Source organism: Fragaria vesca, linkage group LG3 (assembly GCF_000184155.1).
Source record: "Fragaria vesca subsp. vesca linkage group LG3, FraVesHawaii_1.0, whole genome shotgun sequence".
Lineage (NCBI taxonomy): Eukaryota > Viridiplantae > Streptophyta > Magnoliopsida > Rosales > Rosaceae > Fragaria > Fragaria vesca.
The window spans coordinates 3,322,048-3,336,369 of NC_020493.1; the positions used below are offsets into that span (position 1 = coordinate 3,322,048).

Genomic DNA, 14,322 nt, shown 5'->3' on the forward strand with positions numbered 1-14,322 from the left:
GGTAATTCGAATAATAAACAATACTATTCTTTAAAAATTAAAATAAGAAGAAGGATTGTGTCTCTAAATTTTATTTATCGATCATCAAAAGAATGTTCTTACATGAACTATTTTATATTTTTGTTACTTTTGTATTTTAATAATTGATAGATCATAATTTTTGTAAAAATATTTTTTCACTTTGTATATGCATGTGACATGTATGATAATATAAATATATAAATGCTTTAATAAGTATGTGGTAAAACTACAAAATAAAAATCAATAAGGAAAATAATAAAATGTAATCCATTATTATTGAATTAAAAGGTTTAGAGAGAATAAATATAATATTACTTTTTGTTTAATTAGTTTCCTTAATAGTCATTATGTAAGAAGATAAATATGTCATTTAATAATTCATAATCGAGTGAGGTCAAGTGAATAAATTTGGAGGTCCCAATAACCGCACTCACACGTCATCTTCTTAATTTTCTTCTGCAATTAATATGCATGCATGCATATCCTTCGTATAATTAACCTATCACCCGCGCGCCTTCGATTCCAAATTCCCGGTGTTATAATGCCAGTTCCCGGTGTTCCCTAATCTCACAGTTAGAAACAGTGATCGATATCCCAGTTTCAGACACGAGACAGTAATAGAGAGAAAAGCAAATATGGGAGCTAGACCTAGATATATAACCTTTTCAATTTTTCATGGGTTTGGTCAAGTATTATTTACTGACAAAATCTCTTCTTTTTCTTGTAAACCTTAAAACCAAGTGTGTATATGAAATTTCTCCATCCCATCAAATCATATTCTATTCATTATTACAATATCTCGTCACGGTCATTGCATCGATCTTTTGTAATTATTCAACACAGGAAAAAAACGGGGTTCTGCTGCAGCAAGAGAATAAAGCAGGTAAAGCTTCTCTTCCAGAAATCTCTTCTTTCTCTAGGTTCTAGGGTTAGCTAGCTAGCAAGGTTCCATTTCCTCTCTCTCTCTCTCTTAAAGATTGAAGCTCTATATCATGTAATCATGTATGGCCCTGTGAAGCTCCAATGCTCCACAATCCACTCGATCCAGACCTGATGTGAAAAATCCCAGAAAGAAAATATCCAAACGATGGAGAACAAATTGTCTTTATTTCATTGTCTTACTACATAATTCCTTTCTTATTTTTCTGGCATACTGACACAGTTTGTATTAGACGTTAAGTTCATATCGCGTTGTATCATGTAACCCTTAAGCTATTGCTTAATATACATGGGACTGATGCGAGTACTGGCTATATATGAGTATGGTACATATAGAAACTTAGAAAGAGAGATGCAGCCTCTTAATAGTTCTTAAAGTCTGTACTACCTGGTAATTCTCAATAGTTCTTAGTTAATTTCTTACTTCACATACAGTTGACAGTTGAGTACGTATGCTCTATCATGATGAGAAAGATTGATTCTCTTTCAATGAATTGTAAATTTGTATTTACCCGTGAAGACATTGTTGAATAATGTTCTTGCACTTTGGTGAAACTTGTTCGACTTTACTGTCGAATATGTTGCATAATTCCTAGTTTTTTTATGTTGCAGAATACCTAGCTAGTTGGAGGAACTTAATTGTTTGAACCCCATATATGCACTTTCTTTATACTTTCGTTTATACGAAAAGAAAATTACATATTAAAATTTAGAACCTCTAATACCACCCAAACCTTGATTTGTCGAACCACACTCCTAATATGAGGAGGATGAGAACCATCCAATTCAAAATAAGTGTTACCACAAACTGAAGTAGCAATAATTTGAATTAAATTCAGTTTACCCCCTTGTGATTTAGGGGTGACTTCATATTAGTCCCTACACTTTTAATTTCATCAGTTTACCCCTGAACTCTTCAATTTTTGTCTGCCGTGCCCAAATTCTCATATTCCGTTTGAATTAACCATTAATTCTATATACGGGTCTCATAGTTAAGGTTAAAATTATCAGCAGTTAACGTCCGATTTAGACAGAATATAGGACATTGGTCACGCTTGAGGAAAATTCAAAAATTTGAGGAGTAAATTGATAAAATTGAAAGTATAGGGATTAACATGAAGTTATTCTCAAACCTCATGAGGGTAAACTGAATTTAATTCCAATAATTTTGAGCAAGTATTTTTGGAAGTCACTTACAATGAGAATAGATTTTCGAGGTCAAGCTAGATTATAAAAAAAATTTAAATGCATTTTATTAAGATTTCAATTCATACGTATTTCAAACAGAAACTTGAAATATAGTTTAGGCTTCCATGCATTGATAAAAGATATATATATCTTACAGGTGAAACACAAATTAAAGAGAGGTAAAAATTTTAACTTCAAGAATGGACAAAAGATCGAGCTGGAAAATAGCTTATATCCCCGCACGCATGGAATAAATCAACGGATAATTCAACTCAGTTTCCATATCGATCGAGTAGAAACTGATTATCAATCAATTAGGAAGATAAAGACAGCAAGTATAACCCTACAAGTAATTAAGTTGGGCATTTTTGTTTTTCTTCTTGTTTTGAACAAGCAGCACTGCAGCAGCGAGCCACTAAATATGATGGGTTGAAAAATGGGTACAAATAATGAAGCTAGAGTGCTAGACGTACAATAGAACAGAACAGAACTTTGGGTCATGGTTAGGATTTAGCTAGATCGAGTTACTGTTATAAGAGTTACTGTTATATATAGGTAGATCGATGATCTAGGGTTAGGGTTTCAAGGGTAGGAGGTAGCTAGGCGAATCCATCAGAAAAGCGTAAAAATAAGAAAGCAATTCAAGCAAGGAGAAAAAGTTAGAGGGACTTCACTGGAAGGGAGGGGGATGGGGAGGGATGGAGAGACACGAAGGCTAGGCCCCTTGCAAGCAAGCAAAGCTTTTTTGATGATATGAACTTTACGTCAAGTCCATCAACAGCTAGCAAGAATCTAAAGTACAGTGATTTTCTTTTTCTCCCCAGATTTCAAAGTGATCGAACAAATTTAAACCCCAGATTTCAAATGCTGGATAAATTAACGCTTCATTATTTAAAACGTTTTTTTCTCTCTTTGAGAGGTTCATTATATATATAAAAACGAGAATGTTTTTGGTTTTGTAGACTTTGCTTTTGCCAAATTAAGCTGTTATTCTATGCCTCTATGGCATCGAGGAATCTTAATGTAGTGAGATGCAATCATTCAATGGGGGAAAAACCTGAAAGTTTTACTCTTTAAATCAAAACCTAGGAGTAAAATGTTAATTTGAACATTAAAATTTTCTCATATTTCACGTGGTCAGGTTATTCTTACTGGGGATTTTGCCCAGCTGGTTACGTTTGAGCAGCATTTTGGGCTTAAGTTTGACGTTTCAAAGCCGAAGTCTGGCGATGCTAGTGGTTCTGATATGGTTGTCACGGCTGTCATATCTCTCGGCAGAGGTGTCAAGCAGGGGTCAAGCAGCTGCTGCTCTCGACGTGCTTCTTCAAGATCATGCTTACAGGTCCTTTGTTCATCCCAAGACTGGAGTTCCCTATGATGCGCAGGTCCCTTGGAATTTAACTGGAGTTCAAATTGCAGCTTTGGGGCTCAGGAGTGGAAGCTTGTACATGAGAGGTGTTGTGTACAAAGAGTTTGAATTCCCAGTGGGAGTCAATGAGACTAGTCCATATGATGCGGAGAGGCTTGTTCTGGTGTACCAGAACTTAGGCAATTGGTCAGTGGTGTATTATCCATTACCAGGTTATTCTTACTTGGCTCCAGTGTTGGGTCTCCTTGCTTATGATGCTATCAATTTATCAGCGAAAAGATTACCATACTTGGATATCAAGGCAACTGTTGATCCCATAAAGATCAAATTTCAGGATGTGAAACCCAACCCTGCTAATGGAACTGTGGTCAAGTCACTCAAGTGTGTAACTTTTAATTTAGATGGCTCTATCAATTTCAGTGATGTGGGATCAGGCAATACATGTTTAGCAGTCCAACAGGGGCACTTATCTATTGCGGTTGACTCCATTGCTCCGGTCACCACCCCTAATAATGGAAGTCCCCCAAGTCCTACTCCTGGTGGCGGTAGTGGAAAGAAGAAGAGTAATTCAAAAACATGGATAATTGTTGGGTCTGTGCTCGGTGGATTGGCATTGTTGCCATTCCTGGTACTGTGGGTGCATAAATACAGAAAAAGAAAACATTTGGAAGAGATGTAGAAGGCTGCAGACTCAGGAGAAGCTTTGCATATGACAACAGTTGGAGATACAAAAGCACCTTCAGCAATGGTTACTCGAACACAACCTACAATCGAGACTGTTGAATACGTTCCTTAATTGACTTCCCCACCATCTGTAAAAGCTTCAAGTCCTTTCCAGACCACCATTCATATTCAATTCCTGTGGATCATCACACAGACACACACCCTCTTTGCTTTTCTGCCTAGATTAATTTGTTTACATTAGGACTTTTGTGTAAATCTGTTATCAAGTACTCACCAATAGTTTAATTACTATGCTTCATTGTGGTGTTAAGTTTAGCACAGAGTGATTCTATATTGTTATAAAATAAAAAAATAAAAAAATTGATGTTGAACACTTGAACCATAAGCATCATATCCAACTTGTGGCTAAGAATAAATCACTTCTAGCTAGCTAGATCGAGTTTAACCAACATACACAATGTGTACTAAACAATAGAAAGGTAGTGTAAGCTCTTGGGGCCTTTTTGGACTAGATAATGAGGATAATTTTAACTTGATTTCAATGCTCAAGTAAGCTATAACCAAAATGTATTGCTTTTGGTGGCCAGATCTGTGTAAGCTTATGAGTATTAAGCGACAAACTTGCAACCAACTACAAAAGAGTTTGATTTCAGCTTTTGCTCTTGTGGATAGTAGATACCTAACTAGTGGTGTCACTTCCTCAGCTGGGTACGTTTTACTCGTACTATCCTAGCATAGTCATAGTTTTCATCATGAGAACTAGCATGCATCAACGTTAATACTTTAGCTTAATGTTAATATGATGATCATTTTGTAGGATAAGGTGGTGGAAGCTATTTGGTTTATGATTAGAGTTTGAGATTCTCGTCTAATCTTTACGACTCGTATTGAAGACCATTGCATTGATCACTTTTATTAATTCATAGGTTTACGATACCACTCAGTCATAGTTTTTCATGTTCAATGGCTGACTGGCACGTTAGTGATTAGCACCAAGATGCCATTACGCGAACCAAAATCTCAAATGATAGTGAAGAAAGGTGTTTCGTCTTTGAATGGAATAGCAGCATATTATTTTTCATTTTCTTGGAGATCTATACAGTATATATAACTTTACCCCAAGATTGGAGGAAACTGACCTTTAATTTGCTTCATCAACTGGCTAATGCAGGAGTCTTCTTTTATGGATCAAAGTTTACTGCATATTTTATATATGGCATGCTTCATAAAACTCTATTTAATTTTGTGTTTTAATTTGTTCTTCCCATATTTTCTGCTAGAACTAAGAAGGGTACGTACGTTTCCACAGTTGTACAGTTGCAACCTGCAACACTTGGCTGTAAGCTACAAAGTTGTGGTGGACGTTTGTGTTCATCGATGATATGAACGTCTACAAGAATACAAGTTAAAACGATCATTAGTTTTCTTTTTCAAATCGGTCTCATATATTTCTCATGTCAAAGGAGAAAGGAGCGTTGGATTCCATGGCAATATGTAAAGCTTAAGCTATAGCTAGTTAAGCAAGCAAAAGCAAGAAAGCAAGCTTGCTCTTATAAGTTCGTACAAAGGGGACTCTAGCTAGTGCCACTGTTACATACATGTACTCATATAATTACCTACCTCTCTTCCTTGTCTTCTCTCTCTCTCACTTTGTTTTATCTAGGGCACTCGTAGCCTGGCTAGCTAGCGAGCTATACATATGCATAATGCATCATTGCATCTGTAATAAGTTGTGACCAGACTTTGAACACAGAAGACTGACAAGCTTGTTTGCCAATGGCCTTGGGATTCAAGTAATAGTCTAGTTCATATTTTTGATCCTATAAGCATGTGTTCATTGTGTATTTTATCGTCTAGCTATTCAGATATCTTGCCCCATTACATATATAGAATTTTAAAGAGAAACATAAAAATCTGTGTATGGCAATGTTCTAAAAAACGCCGTCCAGAGCCGCCTAGACGCTAGGCGTCAGCCCACCATTTCGATTTCCCACTAATCGTTCAATCTGGTCGCCAGCGCGAAAAACGGCCGTCTAGGCGGGCTGGGCGGCTCCTAGGCGGTGCCTGGGCGGCCCGATTAGGTTTTTTTTTTTTTGAATCAAAACACATTAAAGCCTAATTTGTTTATTTCAAATTATTTTTGTTATTTCTAAGAACATAGTAGTTGACCATTTTATTTATTTTTGATATATATTTTCTATTTTGGAACATTATAATGCATTTTATAAATTTATTTTTATATTTTATTTGCTATTAAAAAATAAAAAATACGGAAAATACAAAACCGCCTAGGTGTCCGATTAATCCTCTAGGCACTAGGCCGTCTAGGCACCGGCTATCCGACCGACTAGCGCCTAGCGTTTTTTAGAACATTGGTGTATGGCCTCACCAACATGCATGATTCTTGGAATATCTGATGCAGAACAAGGTGACGAACCATACAACGATTAATACTGAACTCAACTCTTGATAATATTTTAGGTTGAGAATGAATATGAATCAGACCATGGATCGGAGGACTGTTGAACCACTTGTCCATTCTTCCTACGACAATTAATAACAAAGGAATATTGGAAGAGTGTCTAAGCCTTGTATAGAGTATAAGAAACAACAAAAAGATATATGGAATGATCATGGGAACCGAATGACAGCGTTCACCGACACTACGCATTTGATCGACGATACCGCCAAGAACCAAGTCGTGAAAATGACGGTAAGATTCTCAAATATATATATATATATATATATATATATATATATATATTTTTTAAAGATTTTCTTATGCCTTAATCGTTTAGGTAATTGCTTAGTGCTAATGAGTCTGCTGGGTTTGTGAAAACAATGGTGCAAAACCCTAAAACCCAGGTATTGTTTATGCTCAATTTCATTTGGTTTCAAAGATACCATCTTTATGATTCTACATCTTCATATTGGTTGATTCTACATCTTTATGACTTTATACCATCTTTATAGTGTTCTGAGTTCACTGTGTTCGGCTAATTTTGGCTAATTTGATGTTTTACTGTATGAGGTGTTGGATGCTTAAGTTTTACAAGAGACTGTTCTTGAATAAATTTTCATGGTTTATGGTTATAGGGTTTGTAATATTGTGCTGTTGCTTTTTGGTGTTTCGAGTTTACATATGTATCTAATTTTAAATGATATAAAATTGCTCTTTTGTTGTGAATAATCAATTATAAACTAGTAGTTTGTTCTAATATCTCATTCATAATATATTGTAGGTAAAACTCAACTATAGTCTATCAACTCTTCTCTCACGTAAACCTATGTATACTTGTATCAGAAAAACATAGTTTTGATATGTCAAAAACAAATCACGTAAAACATGTCACGCATCTGTAATACTATTCGGTCAACATTGTATTCACATTAAAAAAATCATTGGCCACATATATAATACATGTTTTAAGTTTCTAATAAACATAGCCACATAGGTATCACTTATATTTACATGGTCACGTAGTAACCAAAGAATGATCAATCACCGTTGGATATAAATTCAAGGGTAAAAAACAAAACAACTTAACTTTAAAATAATACTTCCCACCTTTTGATTTACATCCAACGATGATGAACCATAATTTTTTTAGTTACTAAGTGACCATGTGAACACTACTGAACATAGATATGTTTAAAAAAGATTGATATTAGTTACTGAACTGCCGGTATCGAATAGGAATTGGAGTAGAAAATATTCCAATTCGAACTCACTACATCACAAATATTTACCATAGCCAGGTACTGATATATTATCTGTATCAGTGGCCTGCACTCACATAGTGAAAAAGAATGGCTATCAATCCTATCATTGTACGAAGGACGAGAATATATGCCATCTCCCACTGGCATGGCCTGCACTCACCCATGTGATCGATGTGTCACCACTCACCACCAAATCACTGTACATAGATTCCCTTTTTCTTCTATTAATTCTCAGGAGAAGTCTTTGAAGCTTAATTCTTGCATTTCCAAAGAAGCTTCATCACAATCCAAGTCTTCCATCATATAGAACTGATCAATAAGCAACACCTGGTCTTGCCGACTTGCAGTACTAGCTAGCACCATTAACACCCTCTCTTCTACAAGAGCAATCAAGTTGTATCTCCGAAAATGAATAACAGTGATGCGAAGAAGAAGAGGGAAGAGGCAAGAACAAGAGCTAGGGAAAGAACAGAGCAGAAACTGAAGATCAGATCAACAAGCTGCCAAACCAATCAGGCTAAGGATCTAAACCCTTTCATAATTAATTTTATGCCCAGCCAAGACTACAAATTCACTTATCATTGTCATTCACCTAAACCCGGCCAGAACGTTCCTCAAGTTTAACTGAGCCAGAAGCTTTTCTCACTGCAGAGTGCAGCGCTTATATTATGAAGTGGGACAGTTACAATCTTTGAAAGTGTATGCGAGAAGGAGAAGAGCGCAATTATTTATGTTTTCAGTATTATTGCAGTTTGCTTAATTCAGATTCTATTTGAGCTTTTTATTGGTAATTAAATTTGAAGATGTTGTAATATAGATATGCTATCTCTTCTATATAAGAATTGGGTCATGCATGTGGATATATAGTGTGTGTATATGATCTTACTATCATATTTTTCAAGCTTCATGTTTACTTAGATCATGAGTAGCTAGCAAAGTGGTACAAAAAAGACAGTTGAAACTTGAAAACGAAGAAAACTACTAGGAACAATATTGTGCTAGCTCATCCATCACTAGCTTCTTAACTGTTTAACATTGAAGTTCCTACCATAGCAGTAGATATGTTTGATATTATTAGATGAGAACGTACTACAAATCACATACATAACTATGTGTGCTTGATCGGCTCGGATGGAGTTCATAACAGTATTGATCTTCCTCGTCATGGCCTGGGCGCGCTAGCTGAAGCAATGTATTGGTAAGGGCCACCTATAGCTGGCAATCAGCTTGTTCCAGGTATAGAAAAAACAACATCAAACACCAATCCTTGCTTATTTCTTTTGTTTGTGTGAAATTTCTCAGATCAGTCAATATATATAGCTGAGTATCTTACGTGCGACCGCCGTGCCACGAGTCATGTGCGACCCACCAGTCGCACAACAACACGTGTTTTTTTTTTTTCTTCACAACTCTTCTTCTTCCTTCCTCTCTCTTCTCCGGCGAAACCGATCCCCTCCAGTGAAGATTTTTCACAACTCTTCTTCTTCTTTCTTCCTCTCTCTTCTTCCGCTATGTTTTGATCGGGGATCGGTTAAGAGAGAGGAAGGAAGAAGAAGAGCTGTGAGAAAAAAAATAAAAAATGTGTCGCTGTGCGACTGGTGGGTCGCACAAGACACATGGCACGGCTGTCGCACATAAGATTTTCTTGTACCTGTATTATATGGATCATGTTACACAGTCCTTGCTGATGAAGTTTTATTTTTGGATAATCTCTTAAAATAGTTTGCATTGGTAGATGCAATTTTTGGCTTTTATAAATGCATATATCTTGTCTACTTGGTTGAATAATTCGGTTCCCTACTAGTGACAGATTAGCCAGTAATCTTACTCCTTAACTTATGTGTGTGATGAAACAGTCGCAAATATGTGGACAAATTCAGCTCATAAATCAAGAACTAATATCTCTAATAGTAATAATCTATTTTCTACTTATGAATAGCTAGATCAATTATTCTCACACCAACTAAACTCATCTAGCCATCTAGGTCTTTTCTGTGAATCTGTGATATGGATTCTTCATATTATGTTTTGCAGCTTCTGCCACTGTATATTACAAATTAGAGGTTATCATCCTAGAATTAGAATTGTCGCACAAGTAATCAAAGATGTTGTTTGTTTCTTACTAAAAAAAAATAAATAATAAAAAATAAAAGTAAAAAAAAATCAAAGATGAGATTGATTACTGTGGATGAAGTTGCTCCACTTTATAGTTTATACACCAATTTCAGCTACTTTGTGACTAACTGAAAGGGAATCGAAACAGCGCATAAGATCTGATTCAGCTAGCAAGTAGCAACACTGCAACACATCCCTACACAGTGGCAGTTATGAATATATGTGATACAGTGTGACTGGCTAGCTAGCTATGTGTCTCCATCTCTGTACTAGTCTTTGTGATAGTGAGAACCAACCAGTTCTTGTAGGCCTAGGCCCATTTGTTTTTGTAGGCCTACGCCCATTGTATATAAACCAGCCCGTTTGCTTTTGTCTCGTAACAGTGTAACACCATGATCATTCATATGAACATAATGTTACCTATTTCAATCGGGTTTGTCTATCATACCATATGGTATGACATACCTATTGTAAATATGTCTAATTGTATGACATATGAGGGTTTTTGAAGGGGTAAATAGTCATTACATGGTCATCAATGATATCCACACATTTTGTAAGACATGCTATACCATATAGTACACTAAAATTTTTCATTTCTATTACCCTTTGCATATGTATCATTTTCAAAGAGAAAATAAATAGTAAGACATATGAGGGTTTTTGAAGAGGTAAATAGTCATTATATGGTCATCAATGATATCCACACATTTTGTAAGACATGCTATACCATATAGTATACTAAAATTTTTCATTTCTATTACCCTTTGCATATGTATCATTTTCAAAGGGAAAACAAAGCATGTAAGAGCTGTACTCAACTACGTACTCATCATCATAAGTTCATAACCATCCCAACCCAGCCAATAACACATGCACAAAAGAACAAGTGTTTAAAGAGAGGTCCACACCAGGGTACCTCATCTCACTCAAGCCTCAAGGTGATGTGTAAACATCATTGAAACCTCACCACACAACAGTACCTTAAAACTGGCAGACCAAAAAATAGAAGAAAAAAAAAGGAAAAAGAACGGGAATATTATCATCAAGCCCTGATGACATGCATGCCAATATCAATGAAGTAGTGAGAAAAAGCTGCTGCATTTTTTGGATCTTGCTTCTTGTTCCTTGCATATAATCTTTGTTCATAAAATGCAGGATCACAAACTACAAGCATAATGATACTGATACTGATATTTCTTAGAGTAAACATAGAATCCCTTGCTTATAATAAACTGAAATATACAAAAGAAGATTGAACAATTGGACCAGTCAGATCTTTCATCCTTAAATTTACCTACTTGTCAACAAAGCTACTCATACCATTATGGTATTAGGGTGGTCTACTAGTATGTCCAAAATCAGAGGCAAAGCAAAAGCAAAAGAGATTCCAACTTCATTTGATCCCTATCCACTCCTGGCCTCCTCTCCTCCATCAGTCTCCAACGTAGCAGCAACAGGAGGAGCAGGAGCAACATTGAACCCCACATGTATCTCCTGTTGTTCTTGTTGCTCAGGGACTGGCTCATACTCCTGACCGAAAACAAAACAAAACAAAACAAAAGCAGTGTCATGATTCACTCAAAACCAACCAAACAAAGACAAAAGGAAAACATCAGAGAAAAAGATGGTAGTTGGGTCAGGATTCTTTCTCTCATCACAGGACAGAAATAGTGTAATGAAAATGAAAGTCGGCATATATAATCAATCACACACCTCAAGTTTATCAAGGAGCTCCTTGGCGTTGCTAGCAACGACTATGATGTGGTGATGGGAAGGATGAATAAAACCTTCATCCACGGAATTGTCAATAGAAGAGAGGAATAAATTGAAGAAGCCATCAACGTTGAGCACACCAACCTGCAATTTTTTTAAAAGTCAGAAACTTCAAGGAAAAGATTTTGATGAATCTGATCAGTTATCACTTGGTGGGTTTTTCAGTATCATAATATGCTCTCTTACAGGTTTGTCATGGATGCCAAGTTTGTACCAAGAAACCACCTCCAGCAACTCTTCAAGAGTTCCAAACCCTCCTGAAAAACCAAAGCTAGAAATTAAAACCCATCTGAATAGTTTAAAGACCAATATGATAAAAAGGGCCACACTTTTTCCTAGTTTTCTAATGGAAAGAGATGGGACCTGGTAATGCTATAAAACAATCTGCCTCGCGGGCCATTTTAGCCTTCCTTTCGTGCATGTCGGTTACACGTATTTCCTCCCCATATGTTTCCCCTGTTATCTGATGAACAGCCACACATCAAATGCAAACATTTTATGAGAAAATTGCAAAAAGGAGCTAACTTTGAAACCAAATGAGGTAGAGGATGAAAACCCATATGAGATTAGGTATTTACCTCTACAGGTAGTAGATCCCTGGGGATGATCCTATGAAATGTGCGCCAAAAACCCAAATCAGAATATTGTATATCAACAGGCAACAAATTGACTCAATGGAAACTGAGTCCCAAAAACATATGAGAGAAAGAAACCCAAGAAAAGTGAAAAGGCTTGTTGAGTTCTTACCCAAAAACATGGCCTCCACCATCATGCACAGCCTTTGACACAGAACCCATCAGTCCTAGGCCTCCGCCTCCATAGACAAGGTTCACCCCCCTTGACACCTTCAAACAGCTCAAAGCTCTCAGACACAACACAACAAACACTACGTAAACATTTACACAAAAAAAGAAAAAACACAAGCTTTGACAGAAAAATAAGTACCAGCTCTTGGCCTAGTTCTGTAGCAGCAGTTTTATAACTCTCTTTGCCCCCAAAACTGCTTGCACAAAATACACATGCCCTCCCGAACTTAGACCTCACAGCCTCCTCCTTATGTTCCATGTCAATCACTTGAGCCATTTCAAAAATTTCTTAGGTTTGTTGTTGGTGGTTTAGGCTCTTGGGCAAAAGTGACTCAGAGTCTCAGAAAATATGGGAGGAGGATATGCAGGAATGGCCAAGTGAGATGAAACCACCACTATATGTCTGAATAAATAGAGGAGAGGAAGAGTAAGACAAAATGGCTAAAGCATACGAGACACTGTAGGAAGACTGGAAGAGTGGTCTGTGACTGTGACACTGTGGCAGTGGTACAATTTCGGACCCATTCCTCTTCCTAACGTCCACTTTGACACGTGTATGGCAGTGATGGGATGAATGTTTGCGTGGGTTGCGTGTCTCTGGTGGTGAGGTTAATAAGCGTCCAATGCGGAAAGAGGACTACAATCTCATTCTGCTGCTGCTGAGGTTAATCATGATTATGATAGCTTGTTTAAGAGGTCCAATGGAGTCACTACATCACATCAAAGATTACCAGGACTTCAATGTGAATTCAAAGAGCATTGGGTATGGGCACTACCGGAAAAGAACACTTAGGAGATGAAATTATTTCGTCGTCTAAGTGACAAATTCTGTCTCCTAAATACTTAGAAGACAGACTTAAGAGACAGAATGTCTGTCGGTTAAGATCTGTCGAGTAAGAGCTGTGAGATAGATACTTAGGCGATGAAACCTAAAATTTTGTCTCTTAAGTGGTTATTAGGAGACGGAATATTTTCCTCTCCTAACGTCTTCTAAGCACTTAAGCGACGGATTTTATTTTATAATAAAAAAAATTATCCATTTAAGAGACGAAATTGTTGAATTCTATCGCTAAAAGTTGAAAAAAAAACTAAAACGCCACCGCAAGTATTTATCCACTCACTCCGGCCGCCCCAAATACCACCACTATACTAATTTGCCCCAAATATGCTGTCGTTGCCGCCGCCGCCGCCGCCACTATACCAATCTGCCCTAAATATACCACCACCACCACCGTACCAAATATGCCACCACCACCACCGCCATACCAATCTGCCCCAAATATACCACCACCACCACCGTACCAAATAACCACCATGTCACCACCATCATACCAATCACATCCTAACCAAAATTAAAATCAAAATCAAAATCAAATTAGACACCAAAATCAAATTAAACAAAAACACATAAATCTATCACCAAAGTTAAACCAGAAAAATTGAAGAGCTTACCTTGATCTCTTACCCCTTTGAAATTTTGAGGGACGGTTGTGGGTTGAGTTGGGTTCGGCGGGAAGACTTGGTAGAGAGAGAAAGGTGGCAGCATCGGCGTTTGCGGTGGCAGAGATTTGACCCAAATCTGAGGGTGGAGGGGAAGGGAGAGAGAGAGAGAGAGAGAGAGAGAGAGAGAGAGAGAGAGAGAGAGAGAGAGAGAGAGAGAGAGAGAGAGAGAGAGAGAGAGAGAGAGAGAGAGAGAGAGAG

General features: G+C 37.0%; 2 protein-coding genes across 2 annotated transcripts in view; one reads left to right on the forward strand and one right to left on the reverse strand.

The window, feature by feature from the left end:
- Window positions 1-14,322, forward strand: part of LOC101310880 — a 1,534,871-nt gene that overhangs the window by 1,109,079 nt on the left and 411,470 nt on the right. The window lies entirely within an intron of this gene.
- On the reverse strand, window positions 11,430-13,003 carry LOC101307760 (cytokinin riboside 5'-monophosphate phosphoribohydrolase LOG5-like). Its single transcript, XM_004293538.1, has 6 exons — window positions 12,761-13,003; window positions 12,563-12,660; window positions 12,394-12,424; window positions 12,179-12,278; window positions 12,002-12,072; window positions 11,430-11,899 (listed from the first exon to the last, which is right to left on the reverse strand). Exons 1-6 carry the CDS (start codon window positions 12,896-12,898, stop codon window positions 11,744-11,746), a joined length of 594 nt encoding a protein of 197 aa, XP_004293586.1. The 5' UTR covers window positions 12,899-13,003; the 3' UTR covers window positions 11,430-11,743.

Excerpts from the sequence above, each read along its gene's own strand:
- LOC101307760 (XM_004293538.1), bottom strand. The coding sequence starts at position 12,898 with ATGGCTCAAGTGATTGACATGGAACATAAGGAGGAGGCTGTGAGGTCT. Across the intron at positions 12,661-12,760 it reads CAGAACTAGGCCAAGAGCTG|GTGTCAAGGGGGGTGAACCT; the intron begins GTACTTATTTTT and ends AGCTGTTTGAAG. Across the intron at positions 12,425-12,562 it reads GGTGGAGGCCATGTTTTTGG|GATCATCCCCAGGGATCTAC; the intron begins GTAAGAACTCAA and ends CACATTTCATAG.